The sequence below is a fragment of the Erinaceus europaeus genome, chromosome 19, assembly GCF_950295315.1.
Source record: "Erinaceus europaeus chromosome 19, mEriEur2.1, whole genome shotgun sequence".
Classification (NCBI taxonomy): domain Eukaryota; kingdom Metazoa; phylum Chordata; class Mammalia; order Eulipotyphla; family Erinaceidae; genus Erinaceus; species Erinaceus europaeus.
In genome coordinates, this window is record NC_080180.1 from 15,394,135 (window position 1) to 15,408,290 (window position 14,156).

Here is a 14,156-nt window from a genome sequence, read left to right on the forward strand (position 1 = left end):
TGTCACAACACTGGCAGCACTTCTAGGGAAAGGAAGTAAGTTGACTTAGTTTGCATTTCCAAGACTAAACGCTATTGATTAGATTAATTTTAAACCGTTTTTTCTTAATATTAATTAGAAAATGACATTTGTACTTGTTATGAACAACACAATGCATTCATAATAATAAAAAGAACAAGTTATAATTCTGCTTTTAAAATCAGAAACATTATGGCGTAATTTTACGGAAATGACTGAATTGCTATTCTTCGCCATGACTAAGAAATTTATCAACGAAGTTAAGTGACCTATGAATAGGGGGCCAGAAAAATGAGGTATTGTGACTTTCTTTTTAGATGATCAAAAGCACAGAAAACTAGGGTAGTTTATTATGCAGCAACTTCCTCTAAAAAAGATATAGATGTACAGCAAGGTCCTTAGTATATGATTATAGTCAATAAGTGGTTGTAGTATAAACACTCATGTAGTAATGTATTTATAAAATTAATGAGAGTAGTTCACCTTTGTTTTTTACTGAGTTACTCAATATATACACTGTTTTTTTTTTTTTTCCCCCTTCCAGGGTTATTGCTGAGGCTCAGTGCCTGCACTACAAGTCCACTGCTCCTGGGTAGTTTTTTCCCATTGTTGTTGTTGCTGTTATTGTTGTTGTTATTGCTAATGCTGCTGTTATTGTTAGATAGGATAGAGAGGAATTGAAAGAGGAGGGGAGGGGAAGACAGAGAGGGGGGAGTTAAAGACACTTGTAGACCTGCTTCACCACTCTCTAGATCCCCCTATGGGGTGGGGAGCCAAGGGCTCCAACTGGGATCCATGCGCTGGTCCTTGTGCTTCACACTATGTGTACTTAACAAGGTGCACTACCAAAAATCTTCTATGAACATATGGGGAAGACTAAGACACCAGAAAGTTTCCTTAGACATCACTGAGATGGGGCCACATGGTGGCGCTGCTGGCTAAGCACACATATCACCATGCACAAGCACCCAGGTTCAAGCCTCTAGTTCCCACCTGCAGGGATAAAGCTTCCCAAGCAATAAAACAGTGCTGCAATTGTCTATCTCTCACTCCTTCTGTATGTCACTTCTCTCTGTCCTATCAAATTAAAGGTTAAAAGAAAACTAAAGAAGAAGCCATACAGAAAAATAATTGAGCATATTGCATTCATTTTATATACATTATTAACTTTTCACACATCTAAGAACTATATATTGTACATATGAGACCTGTTAGCATACTTGGATATATACTAGAAAAAACATGCTAACTTATACTATAGGAGATACGGAGTTTCTGAAATGCGTAGACAAAAGCATACATAACTATAGATGTTTTAACTTTAAAAAATTAAGCAGTAAGTTGCACCCAGGAGACAAAACTGGAAAAAATTTCACAGAAATGATAATTTAGTTGATGCTAAATGATGAACAGAAGTTTGTCTAATATACAATGAGAGAGAAATCTAGACAAAGACGCCTGTGATACTTCAAGTTCTTATACCTGCCAGTTGAAGTCTTTTCCTCCCTGACTTACTTAATTCCTGTTGATCATTCTCTATCACTTTACATTCTAAAGATAAAGCGTGATTAGTACAGTGAAGCATAAGGAAAATTTCATAGCATAGGATCACCCTAACAGTGATTAAACCCCATTCATAATTTTGTGAAATTGTTTCTTACACAAAACTTACAGGTAGAAATGGCTTAATATCTAAAGTGTTTCAAATCAATAAGAGAAAGTAAATGTTTCAGGAAATCAGATCTAGGTTAAAATGAAGGAAAACAGCTCTATCCAAGGAATATTCCTATCTAGCAGAGGATAATAGTGCTCACAGCATAAAAGGATGATATAAACAATCTGACGGCAAAAATCAGAATGATAAGCCTGAATGTTTTCAGTTCTGGGTAGATTTGAGTAAACTATTTCAAGCTCTCAGAATTATCTTTACCAACTTTCATATGGCATGATACTATCAGAAGACTAGATGACCTTTAAGGTTAAGGAGGTAATCAAAATATTTAAACTTTGGATGGTACAACAGGCCAAACAGAACAGATGCCAATGAATCAGAACTGGGACCAACTCTAACGAGCCAGTCTAAACTGCAAGATGTGCTCCAATGTGACTAGTTGTCTTTATTTTATTTAATTACCAAATGAGATCTAGAAAGTCTCCTACTTGGAAACATTGTGAACACTTATTTTGACATATGTGTGTAAATATTATAAGCCTAATGTACATTTTAAAATCTCATGTTTATGACATCTGTTAATATTTATGTGTTATTTTGAGTTAATTGGTCTTTAAAATAAACTCTAAAAAGCTACATACATAATGCTATTTTCAGCAGTGGTCATATGAATTTAAAACAAGATCCCACTAAGCTAATACTTTGAATGTGAATATAAAAATAAATATACATATTTTCATAACAAAATACTTTAAAGAATAAAATATTGAATTTCTTTGTAATATTGTAGAAGAGACTGCAAAATAATAGCCACGATAGAGCAACAGGTCTTTCATTGTTTAAAAAGAAAAAGATTTCATAAAACTTCCTGGAACATTATTTATTGGCGTCTAGATTTTATTTCCTCATTCTTGAACAAAGAGTGGAGAACAACAAATAAAAATGTAAGGGAATACTTTCAGGAAATATACAGGAAGCTGATAAGTTTTACAGCAAGTATTTTCAGCCTAACCTACTGAACTAAAACTAAACCACTTAGTATTCTTATGTGAATAGCTACATTGCAAAATGTAAAAGTTATTAGGGAAACAAAAGTCTTTTTCATGCAGAATAATCCTAAGTGACAATTGTATTGCTTCTAAAAGGAACTGACAAAAATATTTTTTATATGAAATAGGTAAAATTCTATAGTGAAGGCAATGAACTAGAGATTGTATAGGAGATTCTAATTCTAAAACTGACCCTGGAAAATGGCATTTAGAGTCTGTGAACCTGGGCTTGTGAAATAGCTGACTTTGATGTTGTGCTGCTTTGCCATGTGCCTTGTGTCTGACCCAGGTTGAAGCCTAGCCACCATCGTATGGCAGGAAGCTTCTGAGTTGTGGGGTCTCTCTCTCCCGCTCCGTTTCCTTCTCTCCTTTAATAGGAACAAAAACTCTTTGTCTGTTTTTTCTTATCTATCCTGGAAACTTATTTTATTTCTAATAAAAAAAAGAATAAGAGGGAGTAGGGGCCTGGGGAACAGAGAAATTTGCAGCATTGCACCACCACTCATGAAGCTTCTAGCAAACAGTAATATACACGCTCTACTCGGTACACCACTGATTGGTCACTAGTTCTTTTTCAAGCTTCATTGTACTTTTTTGTTTATTTTCTGGGCAAAAGCTGGAATAATTTAATTCAAATCAAACAGGATGAGGATGTGCATTATGTCTAGTGGAATAGATGCCCCCATAAGCAAAAAAGAGCCCCCAAACTGACATGTTTTAATTCACATTGTAAACGGAGTATTTCTTGTGTGTACATTCAGCTATTCCCTTAGATCCTCTCACCAAACAAGTTCCAGGAGGAAGCAGAATGTGTTCAAAGACTTTGAAGTTCTGAGCAATGAACAATGAAGGCACTGTTGAGATTTATAACCACTCAATTACTAAGAGCATCCCCCAAACTCAACTTTTATTCTCGTAAGACTTGTTCTAAGCTTTTACTTCTGATACTGGATTAAAGGGTCTATTTCCCCACCTATAAATTTTCTTCACTTTTCTTTATATGCCAAGATTGCATCAGAATGTAACGGAGTAATCCTACTGGAGAATTCTTGAACTGACTCTTGAAAGAAGCTCAATTTTAGAGTTGATTAGCATTTAGATAATGTTGGTAAAAAAAAAAAAAGATGCATTATCTTGATATTAACAATGCTTAGAATAATCCACCACGACTTGGCATACTGAAGGAAGTACTGCCATTTTAAGAAATTTATTTTGATAAATTTACGGAAAATAGACTTGGACTCATTTAGTTCCCCATAGAATTTTCTTTGCTTTGGAGTATAAAAGAAGCAATAAAAATCAGAAAATAGTAGTGGGGTAGATAGCATAATAGTTATGCAAAGAGACTCTCAAGCTCCAAAGGCCCAGGTTCAATCCCCCACACCACCAAAAACCAGAGCTGAGAAGTGCTCTAGTTAAAAAAAAAAAAAAAAATCAGAAAGTACAGTAGTAAAAACTTTGAGTCACAGAGAGGAATATCATTAATTTTTAGGTACAACAAACTTGATCGTAGCATTCAGTGATCCTTACTTACATTTGTAAAAGGCTTCTGAAATGCTTATGAGTCCTATTCTATAAAATAATGTCAAATAAACCTTTTTAAAATAAATGAAAATCAGAAAGTACCAATTACACAGGCTATGTTACTGAATGTATGTTTTCATAGTGAAAGAATCCTCAGAGGATGCTGCATCACGGAATAACCTATAAAAGTGAGCCATCAGTCTGAATGCGCTTCTCTGATAATTAGTGGGTCTGTAGAAAGACAACAAGATGTCCAGCATTGGCAGAAATTCCCCAGACTAGTTGATTTATTTAAGGAAAATTACTGTAATTATTTCCATGGCATATTTTACACAGGCTATTAAGTAAATGAACACTTGAAAAATAACATAAAATGAAAAGCTCCAAGTATTCCAATGAAGATTAAGTAAAATTTGTGAAGTATAAGTATATTCCATGATGTGTGTGTGTGCGTGTGTGTGTGTGTGTATTTTTTAATCACAGCACAGGACAAATACCTGATGAATAATGAGCCATAATGTATCTGATTTATTAAAAGCAAATTAAAATAACTGGTTAGGATAATTTTTTAAAACCTCTTTGCCATTGTAAATTTTAAAATATACTTACGGATTATCCAATAGGAGTACTATGGGATTAAGTTCTTTCTTTGGTCTATAATATGCCCTGAGAGGAACAATAAAATTATACAATCCATTTCCAGCTGTTTCAGCTGCAACTATAATTAGCTTATTTTTGAATCCATAGGCTTTTGCATCCTCATAGTAGTTATGTTGGCAACTCTAGAGAAGAAAAAATATACAAGGAAATGCCTTTTTTTTTTACTCCATGAAGATTTGGTGAAAATATTTTGAGATACATGGGAATATAAAGTTAATCTATTCTAGCCCTTTATTTACTAACAAATTTGAAAACAGTTACATTTTTATAAGATAAAAATGGAGAAAACAAATGAATTATCAGTATCTCTATCATTTCTATGGTGGAAGAAAAAAGTCAGCGATGTATGTACATATTGTAAATTAAAGCTTGTTGCTTGGTATGTATGTCAGTATTTATACATTATCACAATATATACAAATATCAAAACAATATATATCTTAAGTTCAAACACTTCTTTGTCAAGTCATACCTGAATAAAGTTGGAATAAATTATCTATCTCTGACTTTTATTTTCAAAAATATAGTAATAATATAATTAAATAAACCTGGAAAATTCCAAGTAATAAATACCTAAAGGGTTAGACAATTAAAGGGGATTTTTAAAAAATTAATTTATTCTCTTTTGTTGCCCTTGTTGTAGTTACTGTTGTCATCATTGTTGGATAGGACAGAGATGGAAAGAGGAATGGAAGACAGAGATGGGGAGAGAAAGAGAGACACCTGCAGACCTGCTTCACCGCCTGTGAAGGGACTCCCCTGCAGGTGGGGAGCCAGGGACTCGAACCGGGATCCTTATACTGGTCCTTTTGCTTTGCGCCGCTTGCGCTTAACCCACTGCGCTACTGCCCGACTCCCCTAAAGGGGGCTTTTGTGATTGTAAACAAACACAAAGAAAAAAACATTTCCACTTAATTATCTAAATACATGCATAAGCTGGTAGAATAATAGAAGTGTTGAAAATCAAACTAACGCTCCAACAGAAACAACATCTTAGACAAAGCATTATCTGGTAGAGTATACTTCATATTTCCTGGAGGCCTAAAGCTTACTAGACTTAATATCACTATGCAAAAATTACCAAAAAAATAAATTACATGCTTGGAGAACTGCCTTATTACTCTGCCCTTCCATCTCTATATGTCTCCATGTGAGTTTTCTTTTTATTTATTTGAGTTAAGGTTCATTCACTCTCTACAGACTGATCATGAATTCTGGTGTATTATCTGATTTATTCTTTAAAAGAATTACTGAACATTGGTGGAAAGGAGGTAGGTACACTGTGTCAGTAGAAATAATGAACAATAGAACTTACAAAGACTGTAGGTTTTATTTATTGGAAATATAAAGAGAGAATTTTAATTTTAATATATTTAGAGAACTAAAAAAGAACATTTAAAGTTTAAACAAAAGAGCAACAAGGAGTTGAAAATATTCAAGTAAATGTATATACACACACACAACCCTAGGGCAAAAACTTGTAACAATTATAAGTGGATAATCAAAAGACAGTTTAAATCTCACATTTGATTTCACTTAAAGGATCAACTGCAGGGTAGAGTGGAAATTACGTAGAAAGCCAGACAAAGGGAAAAAAAAAAGGAATGGAAAAACAAAGATACTGAAGTGAATAAAAGCATGAGAATATCTAACATGGATTCAATGAGAATATATGAAGAGGAGATAAAACAGAAAGAAGCATTATTCAAGAAAATGTTGGCTTAAACATACAAAAAACGCTCCAAATCACTGATTGTCAGGGAAATGCAGATAAAGACAACAGTGAGATATACCACATCACTCCTGTGAGAATGTCATACATCAGAAAAGGTAGCAACAACAAATGCTGGAGAGGTAGTGGGGACAATGGAAGCCTCCAGTACTGCTGGTGGGAATGCAAATTGGTTCAACCTCTGTGGAGAGCAGTCTGGAGAACTCTCAGGAATCTAGGAGTAGATCTATCCTATGACTCTGTAACTCTTCTCCTGGGGATATATCCTAGGAACCAAACATACCCATCCAAAAAGATTTCTGTATATTCATGTTCAAAGCAGTGCAATTTCTAAGAGCCAAAATTTGGAAGCAACCCAGGTGTCCAACGACAGATGAGTGGCTGAGTAAATTGTGGTCTATATACACAATGGAATACTATTCAGCTATTAAAAATGGTGAATTCACCTTCTTCACCTTATCTTGGATAGTGCTTGAAGGAATCATGTTAAATGAGATAAGCCAGAAAATAAGAATGAATATGGGGTGATCTCACTCATAGACAAAAGTTGAAAAAACAGAACTGAAGGGAAAACACAAAGCAGAACTTGGACTGGAGTTGGGAAATTGCATCAAAGTAAAAGACTCTGGGGGCAGGCAGAGTGTTCAGGTCCTAGAACATGATAGCAGAGGAGGACCTAGTGGGGGTTAGCTTGTTATGTACAGAACTGAGAAACGTTACATATACAAAATACTGTGCTTTACTATTCACTGTAAACCACTAGTCCCTGCAATAAAGAAAAAGAAAATGTTGGCTAAGAACTTTCTACGACTAATAAAACCCCCGCCCCTCGGGTTCTGAAAAACCAATTAATTCTAATTCATAAAATAGGTAAATTAAAGAGAAATTAGGTGTCAAATAAAGCATGATGAAAGTGTAAACAACTAAGACAATGAGAAGATCTTAGACGCAGAGAGCAAAGCCACATTATTCATAAAGAAGACAAATTAGAACATTGTTGGCTGAGTTCTCAGCAGAAATACTGACTTCCCAACAGTAAATAAAAATAAAATGAAAGGAAATAAGTGTTTAAAATAATAAAAGTCATAGCATGGGATTGGACACCTAACAAGACTATCTTTCAAGGAGGACAAACTAAAGATATTTCAAGGAAAATAATGTGAAAGGGTTTCATGAACAGAATATCTAAAAGTTACAATCTGGGAAGTAGGAAAATAAATCCAAGAGTAAGATTTAAGGTATAGAAGATTTAAGAAAATAAATAAATAAAATAAAACGATAAAGATCAAAAGTCTTCATTGAAAATATAACTAGAAAGTTACTATCATAATCAGAGTCTGAAGCCACATGAAGGAATAGTTCCCTCACAAAGGTCACTTTTTAATTATGTATTCACTCATAAGAGAGAGAAAAGGAGAGGGGAGGAGAGGAGAGAGGAGGAGAGGAGAAGGGAGGAGAAGGGAGGAGAGGAGAGGAGAGGAGAGGAGAGGAGAGGAGAGGAGAGGAGAGGAGAGGAGAGGAGAGGAGAGGGAACACCATTACATGATTCTGGCATACACAATGCTAAGGATCAAATCTGAGGTGATCCTTGAAGAGTCCAGTGTAGTATCCACTATCCCACCTTCTAGACTGCAATACAAAGATCACAGCCCCCACCGATGCAACATTTTTATTTATAAATTAACATCAGATCAGTGCCACACAACTGAATGAATCATCTTTACATTTCATGTGCAGTACAAGTCACAGAATATACACCGTAAGACTGTTTCTTTAAGTGTCATAAAATGGAAGGTTTCCTTGAGTATCTTAGGTATTTTTATCATTTTTATTGGGCGAGGTTTTCTAGTTCAAAGAGAGAAAAGGCATCACAGACAATTAGATGCACTGAGTAAAAAGAATTAAGTAAGGAGACTTAGAAGTAGCTCAGTCAGTAGGAAAACACACATACATACAAGCAGAGAACAGGGAATTTAAACTTGATAAATCTTGATAAGGGTCCATCTGCTGATACCAGTGCAGCCTAGTGTCAGAAACTTAAATTCATATGCTTCACAGAAGGCACTAGGATTAGACACATAATCTCATTCCTTACTCCTAAAGTGGGTCTCCCTTACATAGCCAAACACCTCCATTCTTCCTAATATTATGCCAATAAACAATAATCCCAGATATCATCAGCTTGTTAGATGTAATAAGCAACTTTGCTTTCTTAATATATTAAAAATGTGGCTAGCATTTGAGATTTAAATTCCCTCTCTCTTCATAACTAGATAAAACTAGAGGAATTGACCTTTAAAATCTTCTAACTTAACTGCTTACAACTTAGTCCTGGCTCTAGCAGACCTCCAGAAAATCTGATTTTGCAAGGTGATAAAGAGATTCCCCCCCCAAGGGGAAATTCTCCTACTTTATTTCCTGGTACTATAAAACTTCTTATGCTTGTTTTCCCAAGAATAGATTTGAGAAACTGCTCTACTTTGGCCAATTCTAAATAAATCTCCTCTTTCTCTCCATCTCTCTCTCTCTCTCTCTCCCTCCTCTCTCAGTACTCATGCTAGTGTATTTTATTTCAATTATGTGTGTGATATATGGATCTAAATCAGTCTCTGAGTAACAAAGAGATAGTTCATCGTCTCTGAGATTTAAAAGGTCCTCAATTGCTCCTCCATTAACCTTCATTATGAAAATTTAGGTTTTTAGCTATGAGTTTACATGCTATGAGAGAAACATTTCCACTCTTTGATCACAAAATATTTTTCTTTTCCTTATCCATAAAGAAAGACCTGGGTTCAACCTCTGCTCCTCACCTGCAAGGGGGAAAACTTCACAAGCAGTGAAGCAGGTCTGCAGATGTCTATTTTCTCTCTCTCTCTCTCTCTCCATATATATATATCCCACCAATTTCTATTTAATACAAATAGAAAAGAAAAAAAAGGAAAAAATGATCACCAGGAGCATTTTATTCATAGTGCAGACACTAAGCTCCAATGATAATCATGGTAGCAATAAAAGAAAAAAAAAGTAAAATGCCACTCAAAGTGAATCTCGGTTTTGTGGGAGCATAAAATTTGTATTATTTTGTGCATATTCTTTAAGGAAATAAAACAGTTATCATGAATAAAACATTAATCATCTGTTCTATTTGTTTTTGAAAAGGCCAATATTGGTCAAGGGCCTTGGAGCTTAAGATTCATTAATGCTACTAAAAATACACAGCTAGGTTAGCCAACCTTAGCAAATGTTATAGAACAGAAAAATAAAAGAAAAAAATGAAAGAACTGGAAAACAAAATAAGGCACTGTCACATAGATGTTATACTTCTTTAAGGGGTCATGATAAACATCTGGGAACAATGGCAAAGATTCACAAACTTATTTGAAAGATAAAAGATAGAATTTTTCAAGTGTATTATTATTTTTCCCCTAGAGTCAAAGCAAGCCACAAAGATCCACAAGTTTATCATTTATAAATAGTAGCACGAATATTAACAAAATATTCTACGTGCCAACTCATTTATAAAATCCTGCCATCGTATTTAAGTTTCTTGCATGCACTGATTTATGTAATTCCCCAATAGTTCTCTGAACTTCATATTACAACCAAAATCCTTTTAAAGATAGAGACATTGAAATGTGATGCAGTTATCTGCCCAAACTGTACAGCGTATAAATGCAGAGCTGCAACTTTAACTCTAATTAGCTCCTTGGGAAAATAAAAAGGAAAAAAAAAAATGAAATTCCTCATTAAAGTTGGTGGCAAGGGCGTAATATTTAAAAGTTTTAAATTATCTTTATTTATTTATTGGATAGAGATAGCTAGAAATCCAGACAGTAGGGGAGATAGAGAGGAAAGGGAGAGGGAGAGGGAGAGGGGGAGTCCCCACTTGCAAAGCTTTCCCTCTGCAGGTGGGGACTAGGGGCTCAAACCTGGGTCCTTGTGCATGGTAATGTGTGTGCTCAACCAGGTGTGCTACCACCCAGTCCCAAGAGTGTAATTTTTGGAGTGTGGAGTTGGGGCTGAAAATTTCCTTTGCCTTTTTTTTAAATTCTTTAGCAATATAATCTCCTCCTCAGTTGTCATAGTAGGAAAGAGTGAAAAATGTTCTGGCATTCTTGAAATCTTCCTGTTTTGAAAGGCTTCTCTATAATATCTGAACAAGAAAAAGGAATACAGTAAACCTTAAAAAAAAGAGCTATTAAGGCATAAGGACCCCAGTTCGAGTCCCTAGCTCCCCACCTGCAGGGGAGTCCCTTCACAGGCAGTGAAGCAGGACTGCAGGTGTCTATCTTTCTCTCCCCCTCCCTGTCTTCCCTTCCTCTCTCTATTTCTCTCTGTCCTATCTAACAGCGACGACATCAATAACAACAACAATAATAACTACAACAACAAGGGCAACAAAAAAGAAAAATAAATTAATTAATCAAAAAAAGATATTAAGCAGGTCACTGGTATTAGTTTCTAGTCTACTCACTAATTAGTCTTGTGGCTAATACACAGACTAGCTCATTTTACCTTGTGAAGAGATTCTACATAGAGCTTTGAGGCAAAAAAGGTGAGTAATTTAGTAGTCATTTGGCCAAAGTGATTTTTGGAGATATTGGATGTTAAGATCCAAGTGAGACATTCTAGCACCTCTCTTTTCCTCTTTAAAATCCAAACTGTTATAGATAACTTTTATTAAAAAGAACTTATATGACTAATGCTCTTACACTGAATTTAAAACGAAGCTACTGGGGGAAAGTGATTCCTTAAGGTTTTTACCTTTGGAGAAGAGGGGAAGTTTCTGAATTTTTTTCTGTATTAAAATGTTTTGTGTGGGGAGTCGGGTAGTAGTAGAGCAGGGGGTTAAGTACACGTGGGGCAAAGCACAAGGACCTGAGTAAGGATCCTGTTTCGAGCCCTCGGCTCCTCACCTGCAGGGGAGTCGCTTCACAGGTGGTGAAGCAGGTCTGCAGGTGTCTATCTTTCTCTCCCCTTCTCTGTCTTCCCCTCCTCTCTCCATTTCTCTCTGTCGTATCCAACAACAAAAACAATAGCAACAATAAAAAAATAAGGGCAACAAAAGGGAAAATAAATATAATAAAATTAAAAAGTTAAAAAAAATGTTTCATGTGCACAGTGGAAATAAATTCAGTGCAAAAAAAAACAACAAACAAAAGCCAACCTTACTAATTAATTAGGCATTGCAATAGGGAAGGGGGACTATGTAGGCTATCCTTAGTGAATTTAAGAAATCAAATTTCATTCGAAAAGATGACACTCTAAATATATTCTACTCAAAATATTCCAGTTATATAAATATATGTAATTTTTTAAATACTATAAATACTGCAATTTTATATACAAAGTGAGGAAAACCAGCAAGTGCTTGCTTACCTTGTCTAATCTTAAGCAGCAAAATGGCACTTTTTCATGAAGGAGATGACAGAAAGTGGGTGAACTTCCTATGTATGGAGAGTAGGGTGGGTAGCCTTTAGCATATCTGAAAAGCAATATGAAATTGCCTTGAATAAGCCATGTAAAATTAGACTTTTAAATTTTAGCTATATCCTTCTATTTTAATTAAATTTATTACATTCTTTATGTTCCAATTACTTTTGTTTTGTTATGGTGGGGTCAAAGATTAAACCTGGGACATTGGAGGCTCAGGCATATGCATCTTTTTGGCCCTCTGGCCCTCAATTATATGTTTAACAAACAACTAGTTCAGGAGTATATTTCAAAAGGAAATGATCAAATGTAGCACTGCCAATATATATATATATATATATATATATATATATATATATATATTTTTTTTTTTAAACACAGAGCCGGAGAGTTAAAGAAACCATAGCAACTTCCTCTAATGCACTGGAGGTGGGGTCAAATTTGTGTTATGTGCATTGCAAAGCAGCACACTATGCAAGTGAGCTATTTCACTAGCACAGTAGCAGTATTAATGCTACTTAAGATATATAAAAAAGAAACCTAGTGTTGACAAAATCATTTCATCCACTATGAGATTTTTTTTCCTTCAGGGTTATCACTGGGGCGTGGTGCCTGCACTGCACTTGGGAAACACTGCCCCTGGCGGCCACTTTTTCCACTGTTGTTGTTGCTGTTATTATTGTTTCTGGTGTTGGACAGGACAGGAGAAACTGAGAGATTAGGGAGAGAGAAAGACAAGTACAAACCTGCTTCACCGGTTGCAAAGTGATACCCTACAGGTGGGGAGCCAGAGGCTAGAACTGGGATCCTTGAGTGGGTCCTTTTTTTTTTTAATTAAAAAAAAATTTTTTTAAATATTTATTTATTCCCTTTTTTTTTGTTGACCTGGTTGTTTTGTTGTTGTAGTTATTACTGTTGTTTTTATTGATGTCGTCATTGTTGGATAGGAAAGAGATAAATGGAGACAAAAGGGGAAGACAGAGAGGGGGAGAGAAAGATAGACACCTGCAGACGTGCTTCACCACCTGTGAAGCGGCTCCCCTGCAGGCGGGGAGCCAGGGGCTCGAACCCAGATCCTTATGCCTGTCCTTGCGCTTTGCGCCATGTGTGCTTAACCTGCTGCGCTACCGCCCAGCTCCCTAGCAAGTCCTTGTGCTTTGCACTATGTGAAGTGGAATACATACAGAAATATACATATCAGGTGCTTAGGTAGTCTTACACTCCAAAGATACCAAGAAAAGGGGTGTTCTGTATGAAGCATGTAGGTCTAATTCTACCATACTCTGGATGTAAGACATAAGCTATCCAGCATAAACATACATTTTATAACTCAGCATATCTAAACCTACTCTAAATTTGAAGAAACGTCTTCATCTGGGGTAGTTTCATCTTCTGACTGATCACTTAGGAGATCACATGTCTGAATGGATGATGTATCTGCAACCTCTAAAACAGGAGCAATACTAGGTCTTCGGATTTCTTTGTTTCCCTCTGAGGGAAGAGATAGGGTGGGGCCACTTGTTGATCTGCAGCTTGTATCTTGCAAGTCTATTGCCACAGTACCTGAAACAAGGAAACAATAAGCCATCAATAGGGGGCCATATCAACCACTTATGGGTCAAGGTGCAATAAAATACAGTCAGTGTAACAAGGAGACACAGCACTGTTTGTTTTTCTAAGTCCAAAGGTTATGTCTTCCTTTTTCATGAGGGTGCTTGTAACCATTTATTTTCATATGTAACAAGCAGTGAGCTATGTGACAAGTGACAAGTGCTATGTAGGCACTTGAACAAGAAGACAAGCAACATTTTTACACATTTGGCCTTACCTGTAAAATAAACATGTAGGTAAACAAATGAAAAAGTAGCCAATTTTATAGTGACAAATAACATGCAGAGACTAGAACAATGATACTTCTATTACTCTGGTTCCTGAGGAGGAAGTGTATAAGGCAGCAAGATGAGAGGCCCAGAGAAGAGAGAAGAGGCAACTGAGGGAAAGGATGACAGAGGCTCAGACTCTAATGCTATAGTGGACACCAACCAACCAACCAGCCAACCAACCAACA

At 35.8% G+C, this 14,156-nt stretch overlaps 1 protein-coding gene across 5 annotated transcripts in view; it reads right to left on the reverse strand.

The window, feature by feature from the left end:
• Positions 1 to 14,156, reverse strand: part of KCNT2 (potassium sodium-activated channel subfamily T member 2) — a 432,524-nt gene that overhangs the window by 81,939 nt on the left and 336,429 nt on the right. For all 5 annotated transcript variants that reach the window (XM_060178486.1, XM_060178487.1, XM_060178488.1 and 2 more), the window contains 3 exons: positions 13,438 to 13,651; positions 12,035 to 12,140; positions 4,873 to 5,045 (listed from right to left, as the gene is read on the reverse strand). In XM_060178486.1, coding sequence (XP_060034469.1) covers positions 4,873 to 5,045; positions 12,035 to 12,140; positions 13,438 to 13,651 — 493 coding nt within the window. The remainder of the gene's footprint in view (positions 1 to 4,872; positions 5,046 to 12,034; positions 12,141 to 13,437; positions 13,652 to 14,156) is intronic.